The sequence below is a fragment of the Taeniopygia guttata genome, chromosome Z (assembly GCF_048771995.1).
Source record: "Taeniopygia guttata chromosome Z, bTaeGut7.mat, whole genome shotgun sequence".
Classification (NCBI taxonomy): Eukaryota; Metazoa; Chordata; class Aves; order Passeriformes; family Estrildidae; genus Taeniopygia; species Taeniopygia guttata.
In genome coordinates this window covers 52,810,906-52,835,423 of record NC_133063.1, presented here as the reverse complement: position 1 = coordinate 52,835,423, position 24,518 = coordinate 52,810,906, and the positions used below count along the sequence as shown (strand labels likewise).

The 24,518-nt window shown below is 40.5% G+C and overlaps 1 protein-coding gene across 1 annotated transcript in view; it reads left to right on the top strand.

Moving 5' to 3' along the window:
- The first annotated feature begins 23,943 nt into the window (after positions 1-23,943).
- The window catches only part of HCN1 (hyperpolarization activated cyclic nucleotide gated potassium channel 1), a 192,966-nt gene continuing 192,391 nt past the window's right edge, over positions 23,944-24,518 (top strand). The window contains exon 1 of the mRNA XM_030257549.4: positions 23,944-24,464. Coding sequence (XP_030113409.4) covers positions 24,091-24,464 — 374 coding nt within the window. The 5' untranslated portion in view covers positions 23,944-24,090. The remainder of the gene's footprint in view (positions 24,465-24,518) is intronic.

The window sequence follows — 24,518 nt, the reverse complement described above, 5'->3', positions numbered from 1 at the left end:
CAAAGACCTTGTTGAAGTCCAGACAGACAACATACACAGGCTTTCCTGCATCCACCAGGTGGGTCACCTGATCCCCCAGTTGCCCTACATGTGCTGTGTGATTGCAATCAAGGTGATCTGTTTCATAACCTTCCCCAGCACTGAGGTCAAGCTGTTCCCTGGATCCTACTTCTGGCCCTTTTTGTGGATGGATGTCACATTGGCCAATCTTCAGTCAATTGGGACCTCCTAGGTTAGCCAGGACTAATGACAAATTACAGACAGTGGCTTAGCAAGTTATTGTGCCAGCTCCCTCATTACCCTATCTGGTCCCATAGGCTTGTGGGCATCTAAGGAGTTCAGAAGGTCTAGCTTCTTTCTGGATTACAGGGGGTCCATGTAGCATCCCATGAACTCTCCCACCTCGGTCAACTCCCATGTCCTTGGCCCTGGCAAGAGCAGTAACTACTCACCATAGAGTCAGTCCTCCTGGGGAATAAAAGTCTCCCATTTGGGCTTCTGTGCCACAAATTCCCCTGTGTGACTTCCCCTGGTTTCTCCTTTCCCTGTCCCCTCACGGGATTGGCATCCCTGGTGGTGACCCCCCTTTTCCACTGTACTGACTACACCTCTTCTACAGGACCACTGCACAAACAGAAACCACATCTGCCATTCCAAGAGAACTGCCAACACTCCAATTTGGACTGCTACCAACACGCTGACCAAAGGGGTGTCAGGTTGCAATCTGACTTTGTCGGTGGTCTTCCTTTTGTATCATTGAATGTATTTTGTCTCTTTTCCCTTTTCCCAGTAAATTGTATTTCTGACTTGGAGTCTCTCACTGGTTTTGCTTTCAAACCAGAATAGCAAGTTATGAAAAAGCCAAACACCCTGCTCAGATGTTGGGAGGGTGGCTGTGCCTTTCCTGCTCCCCCTGCCTGTGTGAACTGCTGTACACACGGCCATGTTCTTCTGACACACCAAGTCCTATTTGCCAGTTCCTGTTCCTTGTGCTCTCCCTGGAGCCATTTAAATCTCCCATCCTGCTCCAGGCAATGCCCCTTCCATGCCTGATTGGCTGCAGAGGCTGGCCAGATTTTAAAAACATGGATTTGTCAAATAGATTTTAGAAGTTCTTCTTGAATTCTACTCAGTTCAAGAGCTTCAACACAGTATATTCATTCTTGAGAAACAATCACATTTCATCTTCCATCAACGAATTTTGTTTCTAGGTATGACTGGTGAGCAAATGGGGTCATATCCACTTTTTATAATAACATGAAATCTGAGTCAAATTATTTTTTTAGCTTGATGAGGTGTTTAACTCTATTAGATCTACTACTCCCTGCCTGCAAAGGAGGATAGCAGTGCCTATTTTCCAAAAAAGTTATTTAAGATTTACTAAGCCAGAAAGAAGGAAGCTAGAAGTCTCTGATTTGAGCTGTCATTCCTAAGGTAAAAAAAGGTATCTGTGTCCCATTATTACTCACAGAATTAGGCCCCTATTTCATCCACTGACCTTCTAGTGTTATACTTCCAAGAAGACCTGGCTAATTTTCCATTGAAGTGAAGAAACTAAAGAGTGAAAGCCCAAGCCTTTCTCTTAATTAATTTAACCTCCATATTATCAATTGTTTTATTACTAGCTTTCCTGTGGATTTTTACAACTCAATTAATTTCATACCTAGGAAATTAAAAAAGCTTTCTTGACAATAGTTCAAGATCTGCACAGAAATCACTTCCTCATTGAAGATCTCATCACAGGGTGGAGTCATTCTTAGTGAGGTAGTTCTGAGGAAAAAAACATACTTAGGGAATGAAAATTAATTAATTTGGGAAAAAGGAAATCTTACTTCTGTTGGTGAACATCCATGATGGTAAATTCACCCCCTCCTAAAGAGGCATTTCTGGTGAAATGCAGATGACACTGCATTTTTTTTATATTTCAAAAATATTTTTTAAATATTGCAATTTGGAAAATTATGCAATCAATCTTGAATACCTTTGGTGTAAGAAGAGTGTACATTTCATTGAAAAATAGCATAATATAAATTATATTTTTATTGTACTTAGATTTTAGAAAGGTGCTGCTGTTCATTTCCTGTGCATTTTAAAATTTGTTTAGATTTAGAAAGTGGTCATGACAAAAAACCTTTGAAAACAACCATCAGCATTATTTCTGGATGGCGTAATCTTCAAATAGGAAATACTGGCAAGGGAGAACAAAACAAGTAAATGAGTAATTACTGTTATGTGGTGGACTTTTCTCACAGAGTTTTAGTGCTTAATTTGATTTATAATGTACTTTTTCTTTGGATCTGTGAGACACCAAACCCACTTACTTTGATCTATTGATTTTTCAAACAATATGTTATATTATTTAGCTTAATACACTGTGTTTGAGAGAATTTGTCTCTCAGTTGTCTATAGAGTGTGACATGCTAATTTGAAATGTTTTCTGGCAGTTGATAAAACAGACTAGAAGATGTTAAAGAACACCAGGTAGTGTTTTATTCATTTCGGAGTCTCAATGCCAACTGGCACATCAGCTTCCATTTATCCTCCATGAAATACATTGCCAGAGATGCCTGGGAAAAGATAAATTATTTCTTCAGGCTGTGAGAGACCTCAGCCACACAGCCCTGGTCAGTCCCTTTAGGAATTCATTCTCAAGGCAATGCCCTCAGCTACATCCAGTTTCATTATATCAAAGAACATACAAAAAGCTGTGGACATACATAAGGCTATGAACTCTATAGAGCGAGCCCTTCACTGATCCTATAATAATCATTCATATTCTGCTATCACTGATGTGAGGACAAGGCACACACTGAACTGTGATTTGAAACTTACTGGAGAAGAAAAAAGAAAGATTTTAGTGGATTTTCTTAATATTTTGGCATTGTTTCACTCAAGTAGGATTGAAAGTTGTACGGCTTTTTTTCATCACAGGAGACTTCTATGTGGCAGCCTGTCCAAGACTGAGAGGCAAGATGTTTTCTATTGCCATCTGTGTAGCAGTTGCCTCTGGGCAGTGTACCTTATTTCCTGTTAATAAGCCCATCAATGTCTTGCCACATGACTCAGAGATAACTCCCTCCAGGAGCCATTTTCTGTTTAACAGATGATCAAGGACCCACCTTGTGACTCAGAATGCCATCAGCCTATTGTGAGATGCTCTGCCCAGGGGGGAAGAGCTAAGCATTCCCACCTAGATATGTCCTAGGAATTTTTAGACAGAGAAGCAGCCTGCTCACAGGTTTCCAAGAAGACGCAGCTGAGGTTTTCCACTAGACCATCCACATATCTTCTACAGGACCACTGCACAAACAGAAATAACATCTGCCACTCCAATTTAGACTGCTACTAACACGCTGACCAAAGGGTCAGGTTGTATTCTGACTTTGCCAGTGGTCTTCCTTTTGTATTATTGCAGTATTTTGTCTCTTTTCCCTTTTCCCAATAAATTGTATTTCTGACTTGGAGTCTCTCACTGGTTTTGCATTCAAACCAGAACGTAATTTTGGCACCCAACATGGGGCATGAGGTACTGAGAAACATCAGAATTAAAATTTTGTATTGTTGAAGGTACCTATTCACTATGATGCTTAACATGTTTCCATGGTTCTTATATCTAGCTCTCTGTATTTTCCCAAATGTGGGGAATTATCTGGCGATTGTAATGCTCATGTGTAGATCAGGGTATGGTATGAGAATTGCTTTATTGATCTATTATGTCTATTGCATTATAACCTCCGAGGCAATGAACAGGATTCAGAATATGTACTCAACTCTGTTTGCCTGTCCTAATCTAGGCTGCTACGTCTGGGGCCTCGGCAACCTCACCCAGCCCCTAGGGGGAGGGGTAAAGATTGATTTTTTCCAACCTTTCAGGCTTGACACAGCAGTTTTTGAAAATGTTCAGTTCCCTCTGGATGCCAAGGACAGCATAATGTTGTTGTTAGTTCTGCTTTGTCTTCTCTGCACAGTCTGCAACATGACAAAACACTACACAGTGTGATGAAGTGTCTTCTTGAGGAAGAGTAAACGAGAAGCAAAGCAACAGTGTCCGTGTCCACACAGAATGCCACAACAGCATCCATGTCTATACAGACTGGCACAGAGGAGGAAGGAACCGAAAGCGCCATCAGCATCTCCACACAAACCATCACTGAACCAGAGCAGCCTGACCCAGTAGCAGTTGCCCCCGTTCAGAAGAAGAAATTAAGGAGCAAATCAGTCCGCACAGTGACTGATGCGGATGCTGGAGGACCCTTGCACCCAGCAGAAGAGACAGAGCCAGAAATCATCACTCGGTCTCTATCCCTGGGTGAGCTGCATGACCTGCAGGTTTTCACTAACCAGACAGACGAGTCCATCCTGAGCTGGCTACTCTGCATCTGGGATGCTACAGCCAATGACACCATTCTGGATGGAAGTGAGGCCAGGTAACTCAGAAGACGAGAGATTTCCTAAGATTCCAGATTGTGTCCAGCGCACATCACAAATGTAGTTGAGATTTGCACAGCTTGGACCAGAGATGTACTCCCATTACCTGGCAACACTGCAATAGATAGGAGGCAAAGACAGATTGGGTGTCTTGGCCAATAAAGTAAGAATTTATGAGGATACTATCACCGCCCCATTTCATCCCCATGTCTTGTCCGTGGAAACAAGGTTAGCTTAGCAAGTCTGGGACTTGATTAAAGAGAGTCATCAGAAACTACAAAAGGAACTTAAGGAAGAAATCTACCATATATCACCAGAACCAACAAGAGACTCTGCCATTAGGAGCTGACGTTCTCCAGCCAAGGAGACAGGATACACTCCACAAGGTAACCTCTATTTTCTTCTTCAAGAGCATAGTGAAGGCATGAGGAGGTGAGATAGAAAACCCACCTCCTCCTTAGCAGTCCTAGTATATGAACTAAAAAAATGAACACCTAATACAAGAAGATCATCTAGAGTCAATGCTGCTCCAGTCTCACACACAGAATTCCAGACAATATAGGAATGATCATATGACTGATCCTCTTGAAGGAACCTCAAGAACCTATTTACAGGAAGAGAGCAATGTGTACCATGACCAGGAATAGAGGGGTCCTGCCTCTAGCCAGGTAGAGGACAGGGACAATCAGATCTATTAGACTGTATAGATTTGATGGCCTGGCACATCTAAACCACAAAAATACACAGGTTTAGTTGACACCAGTGCCCAATGTACCCTGATGCCATCAAAATATGTAGGAGCAGAATCCATTTCTATTTCTTGGGTAACAGGAAGACCCCAGCAGCTTACTGTATTAGGAGCCAAAGTGAGTTTAACTGGGAACGGGTGGCAGAAACACCCCATCGTGACTGGCCTAGAGGCTCCATGCATCCTTGGCATAGACTATCTCAGAATTAGATATTTCAAAAACCCAAAAGAATATTGCTAGGCTTTCAGGATAGCTGCTGTAGAGACAAAAGACATCAGAAAAAAATACTTTACCTGGTCTCTCAGACAACCCCTCTGCTGTGGGACTGCTGAGAGTTGAACAGCAACAGGTACCAATTGCCGCAGCAACATTGTCAGCAATATTGTACCAACAGAGACTCTGTGATTGCCATCCATGAGATGACCCATAAACTGGAGAGCCAAGGGGTGGTTAGCAAAGCTCATTCACCTTTCAACAGCCCTATATGGCCAGTTCACAAGTCCAATAGAGAATAGAGACTAACAGTAGATTGCTGTAGCCTAAATGAGGTCACACCACCACTGAGCGCTGCTGTGCCAGACATGTTAGAGCTTCAATATGAGCTGGAGTCCAAGACAGCAAAGTAGTATGTGACCATTAATAGTGCTAACGCCACCTTCTCCATTCCTTTAGTAGCAAAATACAGACCGCAGTTTACCTTCACCTGGAAGGGAGTGTAGTACACCTGGAACCAACTGCCCCAGGGGTGGAAGCATGGTCCCACCATCTGCCATGGACTGATCCAGGCTGCACTAGAAAAGAGCGAGGCTCCCGAACATCTACAGTAGATTGATGACATCATTGTATGGGGGAGCACAGCAAGGGAAGTCTTCAAAAAAAGAGAGATTATCCAGATTCTGCTGAAAGCTAGTTTTTACCATTAAGTGAAGCAAAGTTAAGGGACCAGCTCAAGAAATTCAGTTTCTAAGAGTCAAGTGGCAAGATGGATGTCGTCAGATCACCGCTATGTCTCCACCCACCAACAAGAAGGAGACAAAAGTTTTCCTAAGTGCCATAGGCTTTTGGAGAATGCACATTTCTGAGTACAGCTAGATTGTAAACCCTCTCTACCTGGTCACCTGCAAGAAGAAGGGGGCCTCGAACAGCAACAAGCTTTCACCCAGATCAAGCAGGAAATTGCTCATGCAGTAGCCCTTAGCCCAATCAAGATGGGACCAGAAGTGAAAAATGTGCTCTACTCTAGAGCGGAAACCATAGTCTATCCTAGAGCCTTTAGCAGAAAGTGCCTGGGGAGACTCGGGGTCGACCACTGAGATTCTGGAGCCGGAGTGACAAAGGCTCTGAAGCAAGCTACACTCCCACAGAGAAGAAAATCTTAGCCGCCTATGAAAAAGTTCAAGCTGCCTCAGTAGTAATTAGCACTGAAACACAGCTACTTCTGACACCCCAGCTACCAACCAGTGCTGGGGTAGATGTTTAAAGGAGAGGTTCCTTCCACACATCATGCCACCGATTCCACATGGAGTAAACAGATTACCCTCATCACCCAGCATGCCCATATTGGAAATTCAAATTGCCCTGGCATTCTAGAAATTATAACAAACTCACCTGAAGAAGAGACTTTTAGATTGTCTTCTGAAGAAGAGGAGCAAGTGGCATGTGCCGAGGAGGCCCCACCATATAATGAGCTACCAGAAACTGAAAGACAATATACCTTTTTCACCAATAGTTCCTGCTGAATTGTAGGCACTAACCAGAAATAGAAAGCTGCACAGAGGGAAACCCATCTAAGTTGTCGAGATCTGGCAGGACATTGCCACCCAAGAAGCTGACCGTAAAAATTCAACATGTAGATACACATGCACCCAAGAGTCAAGCTACAGAAAAACATCACAACAATGAGCAAGTAGACCGAGCTGCCAAGGTGAAAATATCACAGGTATATCTAGACTGGCAGCATAAGGGAGAATTATTTCTAGCTCATTGGGTCCCTAATGCCTCTGGTCATCAAGGGAGAAACGCAACATACCGATGAGCCCGTGACGGAGGTGTAGACCTTACTATAGACAACATCTCACAGGTCATCCACAACTGCGAGACATGCGCTGCAATCAAACAGGCCAAGCAGGTGAAGCCTCTGTAGTACAGTGGGCGATGGTTGAAGTACAGGTATGAGGAAGCCTGGCAAATTGACTACATCATGCTTCCCCAAACCCACCAAGGCAAGCACTATGTACTAACCATAGTAAAAGCAACCACAGGATAGTTAGAAACATACCCTGTCCCTCATGCTACTGCCCAAAACACCATCTTAAGCCTAAAAAAAGCAAGTCCTGTAGAGACATGGCACCCCTGAGAGAACTGAACACATTTCAAGAACAGCCTTATCAGCATCTAGGCCTGAAAACATGGCATTGAGTAGATATATCACTTCCCCTATCATGCACCAGCTACTGAGAAAGTTGAACTATACAATAAACTACTTAAGACCCCCCTGAGGGCACTCAATAGGGGAACCTTCAGCAATTGGTAACTGAACTTGGCAAGAGCCACCTGGGTGGTCAATACCCGAGGGTCCATCAATTGAGCTGGTCCTGCCCATCCTGAACCTTTATACACAGTAAATAAAGTCCCTGTACTACATATGAAAAGTATTTTAAGAAAGACTGTTCAGATTAATCCCACCCCAGGCAAAGACAAACCCATCCATAAAATTGTTTTTGCTCAAGGACCCGGTTACACTTAGTGGGTAATACAGAAAGATACAGAGACCTGTTGTGTACTACAGAAAAACCTAGTTTTAAGTGAGAACCATGTCTAAAGTTTCATCATAATGCAGATAGAAATGGAAAAAAAGGGGTGGATAATGTCTGAGATTGAGAGGCAAGAAATTTCCTATTGCCATCTATGTAGCAGTTGCCTCTGGGCAGTTTTCCTTATCTCCTGTTAATGGGCCCATCGTCATCTCATCACATGACCCAGAGATAACTCCCTCCAGGAGCCATTTTCTGTTTAACAGGTGATCAAAGACCCACCACATGACTCAGAATGACATCAGCCCATTGTGAGATGTTCCACCCAGTGGGGAGGAGCTAAACATTCACACCTAGATATATCCTGGGATTTCTAGACAGGGAAGCAGCCTTCCCACAGGTTTTCAAGAAGACACAGTTGGGGTTTTTCCACTGGGCTGACTACACCTCTTCTACAGGACTACTGCACAAACAGAAACCACATCTGCCACTCCAAGAGGATGGCAGCCACTCCAATTTAAACTGCTACCAACACATTGGCCAAAACAATATCAAGTTATATTCTGACTTTGTCAGTGGTCTTCCTTTTATATTACTGCATGTATTTTGTCTCTTTTCCCTTTTCCCAATAAATTATATTTCTGACTTGGAGTCTCTCACTTGTTTTGCTTTCAATCCAAAACACAGCCTTAAAAGGAAGATCTGTTTATGCTACTACAACTGAATGATGCAGGTGTTATTATTATCCATAACCCAAAAAATTCAGCAACACTTGAATTTTCTCCTGTAAAACAAAGAAAAAAACCCCAACCCTTTCAATCTTATTAGTAAAGACTGAAACTTAAAGACTTCAGTACTTCTCTACAGAGTTTTTGAGAGTGTTATTCTGCCTAGATTGAATTTAATTGGCATGGAAGATTACTAGCTCAAATACTTTCATCCTCATCGTTTATTTCTAGAATTTAGCACATAGAATTTTCTAGCCATTTGAGTTTGACTCTCTACTTTTCAAAATTTAAGTGAGACATGTGCCTCAGAGAAGAAATTGAAAATATAGAATTAAAATGACATGAAAATGTCAGAATTAGATTCTGCAGCTGCATGTATTAAAAATACACCATTAATTCTATTAATTTTAAAATTTCAGAAAAAAATATTGCGTGTTTAATATTGCAAGCTGTGAAAGAGAAACTCTGGATTTCTGGTTCTTACACTTAGCATAATCTTAGAATTGTACGGTTTAGTACATAATGATATGACACTTTTGGATTAACCAGTGAGGTGTGCCAAGTTAGTTGAGACTAATTAAAATGTAAAATCTCAGCAGTGAATTCATCAATTGATTGTTATCAATAGTTTTGGCAGATTATTAGCTGCCATTGATAAGGTTACCTGAGACAAGATATGAAAGATACAAATGACATGAGTAGCCCTGTTCTGAAAAGGAAAAGTTCAGTCCTCATTTTCAAATATTTCTATCAATGCTCTTAAATTAATTTATATTAAAACTACAATTTAGCACACTATAAATGAAATTTTGGAAGGAATTTTTTGAACTAATTTTAGAAAGTAGAAGACTGAAGGAAACGATACAATTGGTATCAGGGTATACAGTGATGGGTTACTATGATAAACAGGCAAAGCACTGTGTATTTATCTGAAATAACATTCAGACTAAACTCAGAAAATGAGCTCTTTTGTACTGGAAAGTAGTTCTATGGAAAGTGGAATATTTTTCTGTCCATCATTACACCTCTGAGGCTTTAGAAAACACTAATTTAGGGAACAGGAATAGCATGAGGAATCTTCTGAAAAAGAAATTCCTGTCATTGAATGTCCTGCTTAGATTTCACTGTATCCTGATGTGATTGTAATTTTCTGAAAAAGGGTTCCTGGTTTGATTTTCTTTTTTTTTGTTGAACTGAAATTTTTACACTGAAACTTTTTCATATAAAGTCACCCTAGGACATCTTTCTAAGATTAATCCTGTGGGGAAAGCTATGCCAAAATGTCTGTACTCAGAAGACCAACTCAAATCCAAGACACATAGGGATGGGTGCAACCCTCTAAGACTAATATTTGGATCTCAGTTCCCCAGTTAATGAGGTGTATATCAAATCCTGAAAATGTGCATGATCTTGGTGAAATCTACACAACTACATAAGCTTAATTATTTTGCTGAATCACACAGAATTAATGTAGGCAGGCAAATTAAGTATGCGATATTCACCTAAAAGTTTCAGGAAAGTGCCTACCAGTGCAGATAGATTAGGCTTTAATCATTTATTAGGTTGCAAAAATTAGTTTTAAAATAACATGGTTAAAATGGGCTTTATTGCTTATTCTAAATGTTACAGAAATAATCCTGCAAGCTCTGCAGTGTTACATTCTCCTGCTAGACGCCAGTATAATATCTTTAAAAGTGTGACCACAGGCAGTGACCTCCCTCTGAGGCTGGAATTGATTATCTTGTATAATCTTGAGCAGTATGAGATTTTTTTTATTTTTGTCACAGAATGCTTTGTTAGATTTATGACTGAAAGTGAGGTGACCTGCATGACTGCACTCTCTTTCAGAATTTCACCAAAAAAAAAATCACTTTTTATCTCAATGACCATGGATCAAGACATCATGTGATAAAAGCTGAAGAACATTTACAGTACAAAAAGCACCACCAAAGAGGTCAGCAGTCAAACAGCTGCCTTGATGCCCATTGCACCCCGCAAAGGTGATTTACTTCTGATGTCTTTGTTCTGTTAGACACTCGGCATCAGGGAACTACACAGATTTTCTTAGGAGAGATTATCAGACCTACATAGAATTTAGATCTAGTCTATGCTACAGCACTAAACTAGTGGGACTAAACTTAAACAGTGGAAATAAGTGAAATTTACCAAAACAGAATTCTTAAAGCTGGGTAAAAATGTTTCCAGATTATTTTCTGTCCTTAGATGACATGCAGACCTGCTCTAACTTTTACAGTCAACCATGTCTTTGCTTTTTTTCCAGGGATCACTGAATCATGTGAGTAATACAGAACAATGTAGTTTCTCAGTAGTCTGCATGACTTCTATATCAATAACTTGCATCCTTAAGGATTATCAACTGCCTGTTTACCCCTATTCACAACTTAAAATGATGAGTTTCTCCTGTTTTGTGAGATACTATCTGTTCACTCAGCATTTCTATATATGTAGTCCTAAATCATGATCATATTTCAGAGAAAAAGCTGCATATATGACTCCCCATAAGCACAAATATCCAAATCTCGATGAAAGTGAATGGACCTACATTTTTAAAGACAATATATTTTAAAGACATGTTTGTATAAATCCTTCAGTAATTAAAGTCAGAATGTTAGATTGTTTCCATTAACTAAATTTCTAACAGTGTATATATCGTTTGAGCTCTAAAAGTCAGAGGAAAAGTGTAATGATTTTTTTTTCCCTGTGAAAGATTTTTTTCCATAGTTCTATGGATATTGCTAGCATTCCACCATTGCTATTTGTATATTCTCTTAGAGCCTCCTTATAAAAGCATATGTTCCATGTTTTTCCTCCTGTTTCCATGTGGTAGGCAATGATATTCCATGACTCAAACAGCATTAGCAACTGAATAAATCTTTGAGAGCACTGAGAAAAATGGAGAGATGTTAACAGTCACATTTCACAACAGCAGGAAAAATGCTTGTGTAGCATTCACTGTCATAGCCAAGCATATGCTCTCCATGGTTCTTTAGTCATCTGCTTGGAGTGGGCTGCACTGCTGAGGAAAAGACAATCTGTCTCTCTGTAAATGAAAAAGTATCTCTACAAAGTAGAGTTAATTAGTATAAGGGTAAACTCTTCAGTGACTTAGAAACTGGGAAACATGGGAAAAAATGTATGTTCGTTGTAAACATTATTTTTTCTACTTGCCCAGCTCATATATTTATAGCATATGAAACACAAACACTAAAGATTTTAAAGATTTTAAAGATTTTAAAGATTTTAGTCCTTGAATACTTGAAGACAGAAAGTAAGAACTTTAAAATATTTTAACTAAACACATCTGTAAAATTTAGTAAATTGTAAATTTAATTTGTCAGGTATAATAGCATCTCCCTTCAAAGTCTGCCTGTAGATTAGTACAGGAGTGTACAAACCCCTTTTAAAAGAAATAGCAGAAGCATTGGAAGAGGTCTAAAAGCATCAGTGCATAAGCTAATCAACTCTCATTTCTCATCCGATTACCTTGACTCACATAGGGCTCCATACTGCTGCTACCAGATTGCTTGATATAAACAAGCCCAATGGTGTGGATAGCTTGACTCTCTCTGTACTTCTCTGCTGGCTGCAGGGCAGGCATATTCCTTATATAGATCTGAAGTGGCAGGTGGCTGAGCAAATAAAAGTGAAGGTCCAACATAGCACTGCTATCATGTTCTTTCTTACTTTTTTCTCACCAGAAAACATGCTGCTGGTGTTTATCAGACAACAGTAGTGATAATATAATCATGTTGTAAATGGAATTAACACCCTCTTTCTTTTAATATGATAGTCTAACAGTGAAATCCATTTGAATTGCTGAAAAAAGGGGGAAGAAATTTTGCCAACTGCACAAACCCACAGATTTTAAATTTTATATTTTGCCTGTGCCAGGAATCTGCCTTAGGCTGAATTTTAACAGATGGACAAAACAGAAGAGATTTTTTTTTTTTAAAGGGTTAGACAAAACAAAATATATTTCTCTTATATCAAGTTGGGGTAATTTTTTTAATAAGTTCCAGAATATCCAAGATTTTAAGGAAAAAAATCACACTTGCTGAAGTGCTCCTTGGCAAGAAAGAAGCCCAGGTCTTTCTTCCAAATGCACTTGCAAAATCTTTTAGTTAGAGAGTCCAGAGTCAAGAGTGGAACCCACTAGTTCTGCTGCCAGGAAATATTTATTAAGTTAATTAGCAAAATGCCTGTCCTCTTTGTCTACCACCAGTTCTAAAGATGACAATGAGCTGGGTGGGAGTGTTGATCTGCTGGAGGGCAGGAAGGCTCTGCAGAGGATCTGGACAGGCTGCATCGATGGGCTGAGGCCAGTGCTGTGAGGTTCAACACGGCCAAGTGCCGGGTCCTGCCCTTGGGTCACAACAGCCCCAGGCAGTGCCACAGGCTGGGGCAGAGTGGCTGGAAAGGACCTGGGGGTGCTGGTGACAGCAGCTGAACATGAGCCAGGGTGTGTCCAGGTGGCCAAGAAGGCCAATGGCATCCTGGCCTGGATCAGCAATGGTGTGGCCAGCAGGACCAGGGCAGGGATTGTCCCCCTGTGCTGGGCACTGGTGAGGCCACACCTCGAGTGCTGTGTCCAGCTCTGGGCCCTCACTGCAGGAAAGACTCTGAGGAGCTGGAGTGAGTCCAGAGAAGGGCAATGGAGCTGGGGAAGGGTTTGGAGCACAAGTCCTGTGAGGAGCACCTGAGGAAGCTGGGGGTGTTTATCCTGGAGAAAAGGAAGCTCGGGGCTGACCTTATCACTCTCTACAACTGCCTGAAAGGAGCCTGTGGCCAGGTGGGGTTGGTCTCTTCTCCCAGGAAACCAGTGACAGGATGAGAGGACATAGGCTAAAGCTGTGCCATGGGGAGGCTTAGACTGGACATTAGGAAATATTTTGACACAGAAATTGTTATCATGCATGGAAACAGGCTGCCCAGGGAAGTGGTAGAGTCATCATCTCTGGAGGTATTTAACAGATGTGTAGCCATAGCACTTGGGAACATGGCCTAGTGGGACTTGCCAGTGGTTAACAGTTGTAGTAAATAGTCTTAATGGCCTTTGTTAGCCTAATTGATTCTATGATTCCAAGTCTGCGTGAGAGTTCCCTCCCCTCTGTTAGCTGAAGAGATTTGATGATGCACTATCTCTTTTAGGGATACAGATGAAGGTAAAGAGAGGAAAAGATACAGATGAGAGGCACGAAAAGGAAAAGATATTTTATGGGAAATACTAGTAAAGAATATCCATGACTACAAAACAAATGGCTTTGTCAATCTTGAATTTTAAAATTAGGAAAGCCTGATGCCTCCCATTGTCCTGTGGTTTTTCTAAGCAGGATATGTGCCATAGTTTTCAGAATACAGAGAAAAAGTCCAGAGAACATAACTCCATCACTCCTTAATAAATCCTCACTGACAAATTCCTAGTAGAAAATTTACATGGTTTTAAGATGTTATCTCATGTGTACTTTGATCATATGCAATTTTTGAAACATATACATATACCTATACAAAACTCATGTCTACACTAACCACATCTCACAATGTACAGCATATCAAGATTATAAAACATGGAATAGCCTATTTTAAAGCATTTTAAGCTGCTTATTGTGACTTTCAGAAACCACAGTTCTGGCAAACTCTATGATGCTCTAGAAAGCTTCTCTCTCATGCAAGCATGGATAAGTACCTCAGTGATACATGGATTAAAAAATTCTATTAAGCTTATCACACTTAGATGAATAAAACTCAAACAGCAAAATATAAACTACCTCATGGTTTTTACTTCAGTGTTTCAATACATAGAAGGGATTAATGTCAAACATCTAATAATGTTTAGATGGAGAATTTTTAGATAGGTGGATGCACATTTTCATGTTAAATAGGAAGTGCTCCAATACAGCAGTATTAGCAGTAGAGGACTAAAAGAATACTTCACAGTATGAGTGAAGTTAGTGAATAGCCAGTATGAATGAAGATAGATTACAAATCTAACCAGACTGGAAACACAGAATTCAGGAATAAAATCTATGAAAACATTAACTTACAGAACATTAATTGGTAAGTGATTCTTCACACAAGTGACATTCAGACAATTTACTAAAAGATTACTTGTAAGATGGCAAAAGTGGCTGGATTATCATTTGATTGAAATATTTAACATTTGTAATTACACCAGAGTAAAAGTATCTTACTTTGATGCACACAAAGTAAGAACGACATTAGAATCTATTATGGTCTCTGCTCAGAGAGGCTGTACTTCTCAAAGACAAGAAAAAAACGTGAGACAAGATCTTCTCAAGTTTAGGACATTACAGGTCATCACAAGTCATTCATGCTCTTTGCCATCTAGTGTATAAAGATGCTATTCGAGCATTTCAGAAAAGCAGGTTTTAGATACAGAGCTTTCCTGATCTCTCTTTTGCTAACAGTGGCTGTTTCCAGTATTATGTATGTTTTGTATATTTGTATATTTTGTATTACAGTCTTCTGTTTATCAGATTTGACTTGCCATATTACACTCTGAAATTCCAATCTTTGTTACAAAAGGCATTGAGATAACTTTCTAACATCCGGTATCAACATCATCTAACCCCTGTTGAGCATTACTCAGAGAAGGTTGTTGTGCACCTGTTGAGCATTAGTCAGAGAAGGCTGTTGTGCTTTTGAATGCCATTACAAACAAGTGAGATAGGAGAACTCCATTAATAAAGTACCAAATACCACTTTTCTCTAGTTATCTGTGATTGGTCCACATGACATGTATTTTCACACAAGCTTTGAAAGTATTTGAGGATATTCTTTGCCTTCAATTTATGCTCCTTTTATATCAAGTAGTATCTTGTTGTTACAATCACTTTGAAAGGTTGCATTTTGTCCAGATTGCTATCCTTATTTCTCTGAAGACATTTACAATTTTTCATCCTTTTCATCCATATCTTAGTTCCACTGGTGCTTAAATTTATCTGATTTTTAAGTCCTAAGTAATCTTCAGAATTTTTCAGGTAAGTTTTGAAGACAAATATGGATTCTTTCTTATTTTCTTTCTCTCACATCACATTATTTTCAAATAGAGATTGTTTGGTGCTGAACACCTACCCTCTCATTTTCCCACAACCACTAAAAAAATAAACCCACAAAAAAGCAGCTATGTCCTCTCAGTCTTGTTAAAACTAAATGCTTTAGAAAGACTGACCATATACTGGCTTTTTTTTATGGCTGACCTTTTGAGTCCAGTTTTTCCATCAGTCACAAAAGTGAACAACAACCCTTAGAAACATAAATAAAATAATCTTCACTGTTCAATGTGTAAAAAACCTTCACCTGTCTCTGTGAATGTGAGGTACAAAGATGAATGGTTGCATGGCAATTCCATCTGTAAGTGCTTGTATTTATCCAGCTTCTATGCAAAGTAGGTCTTTAGTAGCAATTGTAATGAAACCAAAAGTCACATGTAAGAATACAGTAATTAAAAAAATAATTCTTAAATAAAATAAAAATATATTAAAAGGCTATAGGAAATAAATATTGAAAGTGCCTTTGTTAACTGAAGTTTTAGGTATGCTTACCTTTACTGCTGAGGATACCTACTATGCATATACTTTCAAAAAAGTTAAAGCTGGTATGCATTTTCCCCCCTATTATTTTAAAATAACAAAGTCTTCATATCTTTTTCTGATATCACTTAGAGGGAATGTTGCAATCTCTTAATTCTCTACAGTTGCCACTGCTAGTTCAGCAATACTTTAGTTTCATGAACACTGATAATTACTACCAGCATTACAGTTCAAAATCCTCTGAGATGGCTTGGATGTTACTGGTTAAGGCTGCCTTATGCTTCATGTTCCTAATGCTTCCACTGTGACAGTCCTAGGGAGTGAATAACTTCAGTGAATAAAATTTGTCTTTTTTTTCTAGTCAGTCTTTACTTTTTCAGAAGACATGGACTTGCCACAGACATAAAGATCCCTTACTTGTAAGGCTGCCATAGGCATGGAACAGACATCTGCCAATTCATTTACAGATCACCACAATGACTATCCACATCCCCTCTTCACTACATCTACCAGGCACACAGGCACCTCTCAGCACCTGCCATAGTCCATTTCCCATCAGAAATCCAAATGTCTAATTTAAGGAAGTGTATCTAAGGTCATGTGTACTTTCACCCAGCAGTACCCTAAAGAGAAACTCCACTTTTTCTTTTATTTTGCCAATGATTTGTTATTTAATTAATATTTCTCTTTAAGAAAAGGACACTAAGCCTATAACAGCAATATCTCCATAATGGCAGTTACCATTGCCTCATGTATTGGTATCACAACTCAAAAGGGGAAAAATCATCTGAGAGGTGGAACTTCTTTATAATCACAAATTACTCTATGTTCAAAGTAGAAGAAGGTAGACTATGGGAACCTGCTTTCAAACTTAAACAGCTAGTGTCCTCTCTTCTGTAGCAGCTTTTGCCTCTAAGTATTTATGGCAATTCAGGATATTACATTTGTTCAGCTGTGCATGCTGTACTGTTTGCCTCTGCCAGCTGTGGTAGCTTATTCTCCTCCCCTGCAACAGAGATTTCTTTAGCTGTGAGAAAGCTACCCATGTGAACTGAGGAACGAAAGTCTGACAGCAAAAACTGGGGCAATCCTTCCGAAGTCGTGTGTTCAATGTCACCATCTAGACACCATCTCTGAGGCAGTGCAATCAACAGGGAATAGTGCTGTGTGTTCTTCTCATTATACATGCTAGTAATTGAAATGTGCCTATTGCCAGCACAGCTAGCTAGAAGTAATAAAAAGTACCTCTGAACAATCAGAACACTTAAAGACAGTAAATGAGATACAGCTCTGGATTACTGATTGTGCAATCTCTGGACCTCTTTTTATTTAGTGGCAAACCTGAATGTTTACATCAACATTGAAAGAGTTACACCTTCACACTGCTCTTCCAAGCGTACTTATTAAAATACAAACACTTTTCCATAGCTAGAATTAAAAAAAAAACTATTCTGGCAAGTAGTAAAAAGCAGTTTAGTTTTAAAGCATTGTTTCAAAGGTCTTCAGTTGCAGTTTTTCTTCCTCATTGCTGGTTTAATAGGTGAAATTCCTTGATAATAACTTGAAGACCTTCCTATAATTTAGAAACAACTGGAACATTAAAGCAGTATACTCAACTTAATGAATATTATATCAAGGACAGATATTAATCCTGCAAGACATGGCTCTGTATAGGGAACTGTACAAGGAACTGAATAGACACAACTCAGGAATATTGTTTTTTGTTAGTATCCATATTCATTAAAATATGAAGTGAGGGATCTTAAGTACTTAAACTAAGTCAACAAACACAGGAGAGCAGCTGGCACAATTAAATCTGAACAGCTATTCAAATTTTAACTAATGAACTAAGTCACCAAGATAGCACTTTTACAGCTATCTCTAAAAGCATCCTACCAGTAGTGATGATGTGAGCAAAGTTAGGGTGAAAAGATGAAAAAGATGGTTGAGTTCTGAAAAATCAGGGCCATGGAAAGACAATAGTTTAAAAGGTAGTGTAGGATGTGTCACAGAATCATGCAATTATTTGGTTTGAAAGGGACCTTAAAGATCAGCTGGTTCTGTCCCAAGGGTAGGATATCTTTCACTGAATCAGGTTGTTCAGAGCCCCATCCAACCTGTCCTTGAGCAATTCCCAGGGGTGGGGCATCCACAGCTTCTCTGGAAAATCTGTTCCAGTGACTCACCACTCTCAAAGTAAAGAATTTCTTCCTAATGTCTAATCTAAACATACTTTATTCCAGCTTGAAGCCATTTTCCTTCATCATGTCACTACATACTCCTGTAAAAACTCCCTTTCCATCTTTCTTGTAGACTTCCTTTAGGTACTGGAAGGTGGCAATTAGGTAATTCTCTTTAATTCTGATATTCACCCATTATTGAAATATAGATTTTTTAAAAAGCACTTATTTATTTGTCTCTGGAAGTTTCAGAAGGAAGAGATTTTTAAATCACAAGGACTTGCTTTTGTAGATTGATTATGCAATTAGGTAGGAACACTGTGTGCAGCGGGAGAAAAAAAGCTATTGTTAATGTCAAGTTACACTCCAGATCAATTAATAGTATTTACATTTTTATAGAAACTATATTTTTCTTGTATTGCAGAGAAGGGATACAAGCCTGCAAATAGTTGAGCCTAGTATAGTATATAGCATTCTGAATAGTAACAGGTGACCTTTCATACCTGTATGCACTAATTTTAGAAATGTTCACAGGATTAGGCATTGTATGAAAAAAGTACCATGATTCATAAAAAAATTACTCAGAAATGTCTACATTTTTGTAGTGTCAAATCATAGTTCTTCAAACCAATACAGTCATAAGATATTGTTCAGAATATGATTTTAAATAAAATTTATTTGGGGTATATTTGCATTAAAACTAAAAGAAAAAAATATTTTTAACATACCAAAAATTTGAAGTGCCTTATCACAGCCACTTAGTCATTGGAACATTTGTCAGAGAAAGCAATTTCTTAATAATTTCTAAAGCACTTCAGGCACTCAACAATGCAGACATTAGCAAAGAATAATAAACAATAACACACACAGAACAACAACAAAAAAGAAATTAGAATTTATTTTTCACTTTTTACTTTTCTTTTGTGGCAATGATATCTCCATTGGGTTGAATAAAGATCTGGCAGGTTATTAAACAGATAATAAACACTGGCATTAAAATATTTTTCTTCAAAAAAGTTAAGGCACTCTAAGCACACAAATATCCTATTAAATTTAGAAAGTGATTTGCATAAATAAAAGACACTTCAAAGAGCTGGTAAAAACCAGTAAGAATATTCTGTGATTTAGTTTTACCTTCTTGTTCCAGAACTGTACCAGTTCTGAAGAACTGCACTGAGATGCTGCAGTAGGACTTCCAATACTCAGCACAAGGTCAGAACAGAAATCATCAAGATCATATTTACATATTTATCACTACTCACTGGGGACATTCAAACTGTACCACAGAGTTAAAAGAAAAACCCCAAAACAAAAAACAAACAACTGAAGTAACTATATGGACAGCTGCCAGGTAACATTCATGGTTGAAGTTCCAATTGCTTTGTGATACGTTTTCTTCAAAGGATGATAATGGTTGCAAAAGTATGATTCTTCCTGCTTCATAAATACTAGCTAATAATAATAAAAAATCTATTGGAAAACATTTGTTGCCAATAAGTATGTGTCAGTAATATGCATGGAAAGTAATAGAAGTAGGGTAGGATCTAATCAAAATTATTTAACTGCAAACTTCAAGGTATGGAAAACAGCACATATTATGAATCTGGATCAATCCTCAATTAAGCTGGCAGACATAGTTATATAACTGTAAATATAACTATTATTTTCTTTCCTTGCTAACCCTGGCTTGCCATTTGACTTGATGGTGACCTTCTGTTAAGAAATAATCTTAAAAATATCTCACAGGGCATGAAAACTTAACTTGAGAGACACCAGCTTTGTTCTGCAGTCAGGTGCATCTTACTGGGTCACCTCATAGAAGTCATGTTGCTTGTCTGTGCCCCAGTTTCTTCACTGAACAAATACATATGCGTCTGTACACAGGCTGCTATTTTTTTTATTTCTACAGCTGAACTGTTCTGTGTATGTTCAAGTTATATCAAAATGAAAAAATAAAAAGAAGGAGGAATGTATTTACTACAGATATAAAAAATTTACTATGTTTGGCAGAAGAGAATTAATTTTCTTTATATTAATCTTAGTATACATTAGTATTACAGAGTCATATAAAGCACTGAAACTCATGATGTCACAGTACTTTGATAAAGTAGAGAAAGTAATAAAAATAATTTAATACAGACAAGTAAAACAGCTTACTAAATTTTTAGTAGTGATTGATTAATCTAGGACACAGCAAAGAGATGCAAAATCAATTTTTTGCCTTTTGTTCTGCTAGCACTGATTTCTTGGAAAATTCACATACAAATCTTATTTTTCTGTGTATTTCTCCTGATATGGCCACAAAATCAAAATAAAACTTGACAGAGAACAACCTGTACCTTCAGCTAAAGTGACTTTTCAACCATTTTCATCCCTTGTGCAGTCTTCAGGACTATTTGCACACACCATACTCTATTATTTCTTCTTATGTCAACCAAAATTCTCTCATCTAAGCTAACATGGTGGGCCTCAGGAGACTTCAATTTCCGAGCTGAAAACAACATTCAGTTATTTGGAAGAATCCATTCTCCCAAAGAAAAACTACAGATTATGAAAATGCTTTCTCATTATAACATATCAGGACCGCTATTAAAAATTGCAAGATATTGAGCTGTTATGGTAAATTAGGCCATACTTAGGACAAATATCACTCAGACATATACCAATAAGTATACATTTCTTCTATACAGAAAGAAATACAAAAATCTAAAGTTTGATCACAGGAAGCAGAAAACATCAAAATCTCATTTTTACCAAGGGACATATGCTGTGTTTGAAAAGAAAGTTAAAATCATATGTTACAAGTAATGCAGGTTATTTTCTTGCTTTACGAACTCTTAAGTTGCAGGGTATTTTGATGGAACAAACCCCTGTCATATCTATATAATGCCACCATGGGAAATAGAACATTTGCAGATTCTTCTGTTGTAAAAGAGGGGAAGGTAGGCAGGGTTGGTCATTTTGGTAGGTCTACAGTCCATGCTAAGTAAGGATAAATACTGGCAAACATTAAATACAGGTGAAAGCAAGTTTAATGAAAGAAGAAATTGAATGTTCTTGCTGTGCACAATTTTCCTCATCCATAAATGAAGGACAATCACCATTAATCCAGTGCTTATTGCTTCTCCAATTAAAAAAATGTACATCAGAATCTGCTTACTTCAGCTGTAAATGTCTCCATTTCACTGTTCTGATTTACTCCACTACAGGTCTATTTTTGTCCTGTACATGACTAGCTGTTGCACTCCTAGGTTATGCTGGGAGAGACCATTCAGGTCAAGGACTGAATGCAAAAGTCCCGCGGAAAAAGTTATGAAGAAGTAGCAGAAATCCTAACGTTGCATCATTTCTTCGACTGACATGGCAATTGCTTCTCTGCCCATGATATGGTACGCTCTCTGAGTGTGAGGGAAAGCACTGCATGAGTTAGACATTTCACCCTTTGCCTTTCCAGGTTTCTGGCAAATATGATGTGAGTTAATTCTTTAAAAAAGCTGCAAAACAGTACCAGTTCTCCACTTTTTAATTATTGTATAGTGAAAGACATTGGATGAGGGAAGGATGAGAACATCATTTGGGGATAAAACACCAAGAGGTTTTCGTCTGTCAGCAGCCATGTATGAGCCATTTGCAGCTGTGCACACACTCTTCACTGTCTTAGGATAAAATCCTACAGAAAAGTGTCACTCCAGGTGGGGAATGTTTATGTATGTCAGCCCTCAACCAATTATTCTATGAGCATATTCCTTCCTATCCTGGCTGCTGCCCAGCCTTCAGCAACCCATCCTGGTGCATTGGTACTTGCCATCTTCTTCCACAATGGCATGATGTTAACACTTCCACACTAAAGTCATTAACATCAATGGAACATGGTGTGTTTGACTGCACTAGGCATAAACATTCTGTTAGACCACTTGCTGAAGAAAGCCCTCAGATCCCACTTTGAACTACATCCTCCACAATGCTACATACTGACACTGTGTAAATGGTGGGGTGCAGATTTGCACATCTGTTTCTCCCCTAGATTTAAGCATCTGTTGTGTAAAGGACAAAGCGTATAAAAATTAAGTGGAAAATGCTATTGAAAATACCAGTGCTTGTGAGGCTTTACTAATTCTTTCCTACTCTACTTTTAAAGTGCAAAATGAAAAATGTGTCAAGAATAGGTAAAAAACAAACCTATGTCAAACCTATTCTAAATGGAAGGCCAGGACCTACATGTATATGCTGTAATATATGTTTTTGCAGGCAGACATAATGCTAGAAGTCCCCTAATAGTATCTGTAGATATTGATTCTTAATCATTCTGTAACCCAAAAAACCTCACAGCTTTTGGGATAAGTATCAGCATCTTTCATTTTTCAGAGCAGAGACCAAGCTCCTCCTTGCTCATGGTTTGTAAACAGCTTATCATTTGCTCTCTCAGCTCCTTCCTCACCCCACAGCTCCCCAATTACAATCTGCAATCACTAGGACAATGTCTGTAGAGATACTGAAGGCAATATATACCTTATTTCCTTTGAGTGTATATAGAGTACTGGGAACTAGAAATACCCACTGTTTCCTTTCTGTCTGACAGCTTTTTCAGCTTTTTAGGGGCTTCTAAATTGAAACTTATATACTTAAATGTCAAGTGGAGCAAACTAAATGTGGACTCCAGTTTCCTACTGACATGCAAACAAAGGCCAAACCACCTCTTAGCATACGTAAAAAGGTTGTCTACGCACTCGGGAGCACCTGCCATTTTATGCCTTTCAGGGAGAAAGGGCAGGTGCCCATGGCAGCACAGCCCTCCCGACGGGAACGGCATCCCTGGGTGGTCCAGCCGTGCCCGCAGCATCTCTCACATCGCGTGTCCCGTTTTCAGTCTGCCCAAGGCTGAAGGACAAGGAAGAGCCGCTTGGCGGGAGTGTCTAACGGGACCGATGTGCTTCGTCTGTGAAAATGAATGCTCCTCACAGCCGGCCTGCCCTGCTCACTCACACTCCGATGTCCCTTGTGCCGGACACACACTGCACTCTGAGCAGGACGAACCCAAAACGCCTCCGCGAATTCCAGTGCCGCCCCTCGACTCCATGGCCAGGCAGACCCCCGCCTTTTGCCCTCTCGCAGTCCGTCTGCTCCACGCGGAGCAATAGAGGCTTCCCAAGGGACCGGCGAGCCCGTGGAAACACCCCACTGCATTACTCCCAGCCACTGTTTCTCGCTCGAGCTGCACAGGCACGCTACCACCCCACGCCTTGCCCCTTGCTCTGCCCAGGGTGAAACATCCACCTACGCGTGTTCCCGAGCTGCCGCGGGGGCGCGGGCCCGGCGCTCGGGGGGCCGCGTCCCTGTGCCCGTCCCTGCCCGCGCTGCCCCGGCCCGGCGCGGCCCCTCAAGGACTCCGGGCTCAATGTCAGGCGGCGCGGGGCCGCCGGCAGGGGGCGGGCGAGGGGCGGCAGTGCCCGCCCTGCGCGGAGCGCGCTCCGAGCCGGCGGCGCTGGTGATGCCGGGCGGCGCGGCGGCGCGAAGCTCAGCCCAGCCCAGCCCAGCCCAGCCCAGCCCAGCCCAGCCCTGCCCAGCCTTGCCCAGCCCAGCCCAGCTCCGGGCGGCACAGCCCAGCCGCGCCGCTGAAGGGCACCGGCGGCGGCGAGGCTTCCCCGCGCTCTCCCGCGGCTGGGGTGCGCCCGCCCCGCAGCATGGAGGCTGGGAAGCGCAGCTCCTCCGCCGGCAGCCGGGACGATGGCAGCGCTAACTCCTTCCCAGCCAAGCCGGCGGCCTCGGCGGAGAAAGCCCAGAGCAGCCCCGGCAGCGGCGGCGTGAAGGAGCATGGCAACTCGGTGTGCTTCAAAGTGGACGGCGGCGGGGGCGAGGAGCCCGTGGTGGGCTTCGAGGATGCCGAGGGACCCCGGCGGCAGTACGGCTTCATGCAGCGGCAGTTCACCTCCATGCTGCAGCCGGGGGTCAACAAATTCTCCCTCCGCATGTTCGGCAGCCAGAAGGCGGTGGAAAAGGAGCAGGAAAGGGTTAAAACTGCGGGGTTCTGGATCATCCACCCCTACAGCGACTTCAGGTTAGCGCGGGGCTCACGGCGGGCGGGAGAGGGGTGGCCCCGGCGCCTCGCACT